The sequence below is a fragment of the Octopus bimaculoides genome, chromosome 2 (assembly GCF_046866305.1).
Source record: "Octopus bimaculoides isolate indiv1 chromosome 2, ASM4686630v1, whole genome shotgun sequence".
Taxonomy (NCBI): Eukaryota; Metazoa; Mollusca; class Cephalopoda; order Octopoda; family Octopodidae; genus Octopus; species Octopus bimaculoides.
In genome coordinates, this window is record NC_142929.1 from 117,072,658 (window position 1) to 117,082,051 (window position 9,394).

Below are 9,394 nucleotides of genomic sequence, written 5' to 3' on the forward strand. Positions count from 1 at the left end.
TTGAGATTTCTAAACCATTGATAGATTTAGCTTTGAGAACTAAGTCATTGGAATATTGGAGTTCAAATGGACAGCTGATTTTTTAAGACTCCTCTGTCATGGCCTTGTAATAAACAGCAGTGGGATGAAAATCATGCCCGGATGGACACCTGCCTGCACACTAAAATTCCTTGTTGAATTCATTGCCAACTCTCACCTTGTTGACAGTATTTCTGTATTTGGTTTATGACAGCATTTCTGTACTTGGCTCTCGTACATATGAAGTTGTTTGAGCATGACCAAATATAGTAATTTAGCCATACCAAAATTTGCTATTTGTTCTGTTTTGTTGAGCTGAAACTATTATAGTTTCCTCACCATCAAGAAGTTGGATGAAAACAGTGTTGTTGCCTTAGATATCAGCAAAGCTTTCGGCCATATGTAGTACATGAATCTATTTATGACACTTCCCATCTTAGGCTCTTAATCTTTTGTCACTTTGATGAATATCTTCTAATTTGCACAATTGTGGTGGTACATACTGAGGTAACTCTCTCTGATCTACACTTAATCATCTGTGATGTGCTCCAAGGTTCAATTTACCTCCCTCACTCTTCAGTCAAAACATTAACTACCTATTTGCAGTCACTCCATCCCTCTGAACATGAACTGCATGGAATTAGAACCTTCAAACTCAGGGCTAGTGCCTAGCCTGTCCTGTAATGTACTCCCTGTCTCATAACCTGACAAAATGCTCCTTCTTCCATTCCAATAATATGTAGTCCCTTCTCTCAGTCCTACATGGTACATCCTCTTCTCTCAGTCCTGCAATGTACTCTTCCTTCTTCCAATCCTACAATATAATTCTCCTTCTCTCAGCCTTATAGTGACTATCCCTCTTTTAATAATTTTTTCTACAAATTCTTCCAGTGAACACCTTCTTTACATTCCCTTCTTGCATATGTTTTTTTCTTTGTAACCATTGACTTGGGGCTTTTGAAGAAGTATGTTAACCGCAGCAGTTGCACTGGTTTCAAACCAGTCTAATCAAAATATAAATAAAAATTAATATTTAATATTTTTTACAGCCAGATCAATTCATGTATGATACAGTTTCTCAACGCCCTGAAACCCCTGCACCTTATTCTGAGAGGAATAGTCGCAGGAGTGGAGTAAGTGAAATCTTAAAGCATCTGCATCTGTTAATTTCATTTTGTAGCGACTGCTTAGTGATTGGTAGATTTCTTACTTTAAATGGTTAAGACACTTTAATGTTCAAGTGGGAAATATTCCAATTTAACTAGGGTAAATGATAGCTTATATTAAAAATCTTACAAAACCTTTATATATTTTTTTACTTGTTTCAGTCATTAGACTGCGGCCATGCTGGGGTGGTACGTTGAAGAAATTTTAGTTAAATGAATCAACTTCATTATTCGTTTTTTAAAGCCTGGTACTTATTCTCTTGGTGTCTTATACTGAACTACTAAGTTATGGAAACATAAACACATCAACACTGAATGTCAAGCAGCAGTGTGAGACAAAAACAAACACACATAGATATATAAATGGCTTCTTTCAGTTTCCATGTACCAAATCCAGTCACAAGGCCTTGGTTGGCCCAAGGCTATAGTAGAAAACACTTGCTGAAGGTGATGTGCAGTGGAACTGAACCTGGAATTATGTGGTTGGGAAGCAAAACTCTTACCACACAGCCATGCCTGCATTTTGTTAATGTAACTAATATTATTTACAGTATAATGTTTTATTAATATAAATATTACTTACAATATAAAGTTTTTGTTAATTTAAATAATATTACTTACAAAATAATGTTTTGTTAATATAGTATTACTTACCATTTAAAGTTTTTCTTAACGTGAATAATGTTACTTACAATATAGTGTTTTGTTTATATATCACTTATAATATGTTTTATTAATATAAATGATATTACCTACTATATAAGATTTACAATATAAGGTTTTGTCAGTGTAACTCTTACAATATTATATTTATTTCATAATGTTTTCTTCATATAGATGACATTACTGACAAGATATTACTTACACTATAAGGTTTTGTTGATATAAATAATAGTACTTACAATATAAGGTAAATGAGATGACTTAATATAGACGTAGAAGTATCAGTGATTGGAAAGAAATGGAAGAACATCACACTACATGCTTAACACTTGTTAACTTGGCTCTTCTCCCTTCTGAATGTTAATGTAGCAAGTGCCAGAATTATCTTTCGGCCTACTAAAAGAACAATACTATACTAGAGCTTATTCTAGAACTTATGCTACGTTCACTATGAAAATAGCCATTTGTACCTTGTTCAAAGAAATTCCTTTTACAAAGTGCTGGAAAGAAGATGAATTTGATACATGCTGTATAGAGCTGAACTAAATATACTATGTTATTTGGTTTTGTTTTCTTCATTTCAAGTTCAAATCCTGCTTAAGTTTAAATTTACCATTTGTTCATCTAGTAATACACTCAGCTGTCTTAACAGCCCTCTTTGAATCAAACATTTGGCTTGATACCTTGTCTAAGGAAATCAGTATTTGAAGACAAGGAAAAAAAACTCCAGTAAAGTAAACTGGCAGGCCAAAAAATCTAAGGACTTGTCTTCCTTGATTGCAAGATTAAGTTTAGCTTTCATTTCTGAGGATTGATTAAATAAATACCTATGTTATACTGGAATCAGTTGCAACCCTGTGACTGTCTCCAACAAAAACTGACCACATGCCTAGTAACCAACATCTTTCATTTGTGATCTGGTTTTCTTTCATTCATTTCAATGTACCGTTGTGGTCACCCTCTAATAAATTTCAGGCTTTATTATGAACAAATTCTATAATACAAACTGAAATCAATGTAGAAAACACTATAAATTGAAAAGCAGTAAAATAAAAAGCAACAGTTTAAAATTTTTATGTAGTTTAACCTCTTTAAAGTGGTTTTATGGAACACAACAGCCTCTCCGAGAGTTGTGGTGGAAAGTATTTCTCAGTGGAACCTGGTTGCAAGACTATTATAGGTTCAAATACGAAATTAATAACAGTAAGCTACCCAATAACTGAAATATAATATTTGAGTGTCCCCTTTATAACTGATGCCTTTCTCAGAGTACAAGACTCCCAGACATAAGAACAAGGCCACTGATTTCTGATTTCTAGCTCAGTTCCTCATGAAGAGCAGATTAGAGAAAGAAGTTAACTCCTTAATCCTAGTTTCATCTCTTTACCACTGTAATTTAAACATCAGTAATATGTAAAACAAAAACAAAAGAAAACAATATAAAATTATGATAATGACAAAATAGAAACAACAAAAAAAATAATGATGAGGATGATGATGACAATGATGATAATGATGATGATCGTAATAATGATAATAATAGCAATAACAATAATGATAACATTAAAAGCAACAACAACAACAACAACAACAATAATAATAATAATAATAATAATAATAATAATAATAATAATAATAATAATAATAATAATATGCCAACACTATGGAATAACAACAGAAAAAAGATGGTATAAACACACGCCAGAAAAGGTCACAGAAAACGAGAAAGCAACCATACTCTGGGATATGCCAATACACACAGATAGAGAAATTAAGGCAAATAGACCAGATATAGTTGTCAAAGATCATGAAGGAAAAAAATGCTTTCTAATTGATGTATCAATACCAGCAGATGACAACGTTTCTCGAAAAGAAATGGAAAAACTTTCAAAATACAAAGACCTGGAAATAGAGATAACTCGAATGTGGAGTCTAAAAACAGAAACAATTCCTATCATAGTAGGTGCCTTAGGTATAATTAAAAAATACTCAGACAAATACATAACAAAAATACCAGGACTTACAAATATATGTAACATACAGAAAATTGCACTACTGGGTACTGCACACATTCTACGCAAAACACTTTCAATACAGTAAACATAAGAGCACCACAGCAAACCACAGCACATACCCAAGGCGCACAGAGCTACGCTCGGTAGTGAAGTGAAAGCACGTTATAAAAATAAAACTACTGAACAATAATAATAATAATAATAATAATAATAATGATAATAATAATAATAATAATAATAATAATAGCTTTTAACATCTTTTTTTATCTTGCATGTCACTTGTTATGATCTTTTGTCATCTTTTCCATAATACTCAAAATATTAATGATAATTATAATAATAACAATAATAACAGTCACCAATAGAAAACATCATCATCATCATCGTTATTCTCAAATTGGTCATGTTACTACTATAGAGAGACTAACATATTTTGACTAACATTTTTCTTTTATACAGCAAAATGAACCTGCATTTGATTCTGCATCTTATGGAGGAGGTTCTGCTTATGATGGAGGAATGCTCACACAATATCCTGGGAGTAACAGTGGGAGTGTTCATCAAGAAAGACTCCACACACCTTACTCTAGGAGTATGGGTGATGTGAGTGAACCACAGGGAGAACTAGTTTCACCACATTCTCATGATCGTAGTGGCAAAAGATTTGCCCCTTATGTTCAAGAATACGCTCATGGAAGTAGTGTAAGTCTTATTTCCAACAACAAAATTCTTTATTATTTAGGAAGGAGGAGGAGGAAGAGGAGGAGCATTGAATTCAATTCTGCTGGTAGAAAATCAGATTGTTTGATGACATATATTTCCTGTTTCAAACTGAGACAGTCAATTTTGCTCTTTTTTTCTTGTGGAACACATTGGTATAAGTACCTGTAATATAATACAATAAGATCAATCAACTACAATTATTCCTTTTAGTAAAAATGGATTCGTAAACCATAGAGGAATATTAGACCAAACCAAACTTGGATAGATTTGAAATGCAGTTCCTTGGCCAACATTTTTTTGTTATTCATTTATTGTGCCAGTAATATACTGGAGTTAAGGTCCACTGGTTGTTGTCTCAGGAGTATCAAAAGAAAAGAAATATAGAGAAAGTTTTTTTTTTGCTTTAAAATGAATATTTTCAGTATTTTATTTTTTGGTTACCTTTATTTTTTTCACTGTTATTGTGTTGCCCTGTTTGGGTCTACTAGAATATGTCTAAGGTACAAAGATAGACAATAGTAGAAAGTACTTAATGAGTGTTTCTAAATCTGACGATCTTGCTTATTGTGGGTTCTTATTGTTTTATGACAATGATGGTGAACGTATTAAACTTAATATGTTGAAATTTTAATTTTTAGGACTAATTTAGCTACTGCTTCTTAAATTGAAATAACAACGAGCAGCCTTAATTGATCTTCAAACCTTATTGGGTTCTCACCAGAGTTCTACATCAATTTAACCAATTCCAGGGAAACAAACAGCTGATCTGTTTATATAGAAAACAATTACAGTAGCTGGAAACTATCTGTGTTTTAATGGAATAGTTACATTGATGAAAGAATATTTATTGATTACAACATTCAATAGATAAAGAATATTCACATTTTTTCTCTATGCTTGTGAATATTCTTTAACTATGACTAATTTTGTTACATTCTGTTGGCAAATACAGGAGACAAGTATGAATTCATTATGTGTGAGTGGGATGGTAGTGCATGGCTTCGTATAAAACACCAATTTAACATGAATATGATGCTTGATCAAACTATGACACTAACACCAATCTGATCAGCTTAATTTCTCAGGACAGCTCTTGCGAAACAAATTTCTGAGCAAAGCTATTCCAGCCATTATTACCATTCTATCTTTTGTTCTTGACATTGTATCAGGACTACATTGTCAAATGTGATCTTCCTTTTTTAAAGATAGTAACGATGTGATTTGAGAGTAATTTGCCTACTGTTTCTAGCAGGCTAAGCAATTGCATAGAAGCTCAGGTTCATTCCATGCAATCAATGTTGAGACAGGCAGTCTTCTTGTCATTACCTGCCTCTTTGTAATGCCTACATGAATTGAATCAGGAACTGTGATTTTAAGTTCCAAGCATATATGAGTCTCCCATGTCCATTGGTCATTCTACCAATGCATTTAATGATTAATCTATATCAGTCTAGAAATGCCCATGTTATGGTGGTCATTCTATACATAATTAGTTTTAAAAGACAAAATGTCTCTATCACAGATGAATAGCTATATGATGCCAACACCATTAATAGTTCTGATTTAGAATGGTCTTTGTTTTTTAGTATGTTTCATAATCCTTACTATTTTCCAAAAATAGAATAATTATCATCTGAAGTGAGTATTTGATATTGTATTGACACTCTGGTAACTCACTCATTGTGTACGTACCTGCTTAGCTTCCATGACTTTGAAGCTTTCGTTTTCAACAGTTCTGTTATAGGGATAAGTTGTAACACTAGTATTAAGTTATGACATGAAGATAATTTGTGACACAAAGGTAAGTTGTGACAGGAAGGGTAAGTTATGGCATGATGGTTAAGTTGTTACACTGATGGTAAGTTGTGACACTATCGGTAAGTTGTTATATGATGGTTATATTTACATTGTTGGTATGTTGTGACATTGAGGTTGTTTTCTTTTAAGATTTAATCATAAGAAGGTTGTTTTTTAAGTTTTAATCATGAGAAGAGGAGCAGCATCCATGATCTTCTGCAGAGCTTCTTAAGCATGTGTAAGACAATTAATTTGAGATCAAAGACCAGGCACAAATGTTTGTAGCAGACTGGACTTTACTAAAGATGCTCAATGGCCAGGTGGTGATATTAAAGTGTGCAATGGATTATTTTACCACACAAGAACAGGAACAAGCATTCCAATAGGTTTCCATACAGTTTCTGTCCATCAAATTTCACACACCTGACCCTAGGCTGTGGCAGAAAACACTTGTCCAAAGTGTCACACAGCTGGATCAAATATGGAGGGTTGAAGACTAGATGTATGCTGCTTAGCTGCATGTAAACATTGGTCAAGAAACTTGCGAAAAGCTTTCCAGCCATAACCAACCTGTATTTTTCTTATATATTTAGCTACAGATATGATACAGAGTTCACTTCATAACCACATAGATTTGAGTTCTATTCCATTGTGTTGCATCTTGGAAAAGTGCCTACTACTATAGGTTTAGACTGGCCAATGCTTTATGAGTGAAATTGGTAGAAGGAAACTGTATGGAAGGCTGTTTCACACACACACACACACACTATGAATGTATGTGTGTGCTTATGTGAGTGTATGTGTGTGCGTGCATGAATGTTCACATTCCATGTGTTTTTACATGAGTTTCTTTGGACAAAACAGTGATGTCTTGGTTACATCCCTTGTAAACACTCTGTTCAGTGGCCCTGTGCTATGGACTTGTAATTACCAGTGTAATACCTTACTAAAAAATTGAGGGCTGACAATCGGATGGGTATCTGCTTGAATATACTGCCACAATAAGCTCTCGTCCAACCTATACTAGATGTAAAATGAATGAATGAATGAACAAACTACATTATCTAGTATCTAAATCCTATATTTCAAGATGATAGGATGTGATTTGAGGGAGACCTGGCTGCTATTGTCAGCAGATTGAACAACTACATACAGACTCCATTGTTAATGGTGAATCTATCAAGTAATATGAAGTAATTTGTGGTATACTTTAAATATTGTATTGATACAGACACACACACATCATATATTGTATTGAAAACATGATGGTGTTTTAGTTTTCTTATTTTTGAGTTCTTAACAATTTTTTTGACAACACAATATCTATCATCAACATAATGATGTAAATGAAAATTTTAAATAGACTGCAAGAATTCATGATGAAAGCAAAACAACTTTGAAATGGTATGCTTTCAATATGCTTGAAAGATGTTCCCTCTATGTGTGTGTGTGTGTGTGTGTGTGTGTGCATGTGCTGAAATTTTTAAATTCTAGATTGACAAAGCTTAATACATGCCAGCAAATGGAAATTTGTGGTTTACATAAATGATGGTAGTTCTAACTGGACTATAAATAACTACATCAACATTTGTTACTGATGAAGTATAACCACACAGAAATACATGACTTAAAGTCTGATGATGTAATTTAGAGCCTAGCTTAGTATATTATTTTACATGCACAGTCTTTAAGGATAATATCTTCTTCAAGACAAATACTGCAATGAAAGTTTTTCCACATTTGAATGTACATGAATGTCTTAAATGTAAATGTAGACAGCTTTATTTTAATTATCTCTGCTTAGTGGAATTAAATTAATTTAATCTTAACAAAGTTTAGCAAATGTATTTTTTTGGTATTTTCATACAAGATCAGCAGTACTTACTCAGCTGTAAATAGCTGAATAAGTGCCTATAACTGATGAAATACAACTGTGCAGAAACATGTCCTACAATTCATTGACATTAATCAGAAGAACTCAGCTCCATATTGCTTTTGCATTATATAGTCTATAAGGAAAATACCTTCTCTGAGATAATTATTGCAACAAAAGTCTTCCTATGCTTGTGTGCACATGAGCATGTTAAATATAAATGTACATAACATTACACACACACACACATACACATGATGTATTTGCTTCCATATAAATTCTACTTTTGTTTCTCAGGTTCTCCATCAATTTAGTATTGTGCAGTATTTATTGCTATGTAGTGTAACTTAACTGTTTGTGCTTCCTTTGTAAAAGTAAAACATTAATATTATTCTTTCTATTCCTTCAGAATAATCTGACACCCGATCCATACACCAAATCATTTGACTTCAATGATGAAACTGTATCCTCTGATCCAGATGACATGCCACTTTATTCAGTTGTTAACAGGAATCGTGATCTAACCCCAAGTGAAGGCCCTCCAGAATTTCCTGATACCATAGATGAGCCTCAACCAAGCCCTTCAGATGCATTTTCAGATCCAGAGCCTGTTATTACAACGTCTGTAGCAGATCCAGTTGAAGAACCACAAATTGAATGTGAATTGGAACCTGATATTGAACCAGAGCCATTCCAGAGACAGAATTCAGATTATTTTCCTCCACCAACACCTGAAGATGAACCTGTTATTGTAACAGAACCAGATCAAGCTAGATAATATGGCATTACTCTCTGGTTAAGCTTTCGTGATATTAGTCATTCATGTAACAATGATGATGATGATCATAATAATAATAATAATAATAATAATAATAATAAAATAATAATATAATAATCAGTAAACAATTGTCACCTTAGTCTACTGGCTGTGGGCAGCTGACACTTTTCATCATACCCAGCGAAATAAAATATTTTCATGATGTAATAATAATAATAATTGTTTAATTTCTTGTTCAATTTTCTTCATGGAACCTTGAGATCATCGATTTATGAATCATCATCATCATCATCATTTAATTTCCATTTTCCATGCTCACATGTGTTGGATTATTTGATGAGAGTTTGCAAGTCAGAAGGCT

The 9,394-nt window shown here is 33.0% G+C and overlaps 1 protein-coding gene across 1 annotated transcript in view; it reads left to right on the forward strand.

Moving 5' to 3' along the window:
* The window catches only part of LOC106879350 (cadherin-87A), a 125,124-nt gene extending 115,988 nt beyond the window's left edge, over nt 1-9,136 (forward strand). The window contains exons 46-48 of the mRNA XM_089347585.1: nt 1,068-1,151; nt 4,322-4,564; nt 8,665-9,136. Of these exons, the coding sequence (XP_089203711.1) occupies nt 1,068-1,151; nt 4,322-4,564; nt 8,665-9,033 (696 nt within the window). The 3' untranslated portion in view covers nt 9,034-9,136. The remainder of the gene's footprint in view (nt 1-1,067; nt 1,152-4,321; nt 4,565-8,664) is intronic.
* The last annotated feature ends 258 nt before the right edge of the window (nt 9,137-9,394 follow it).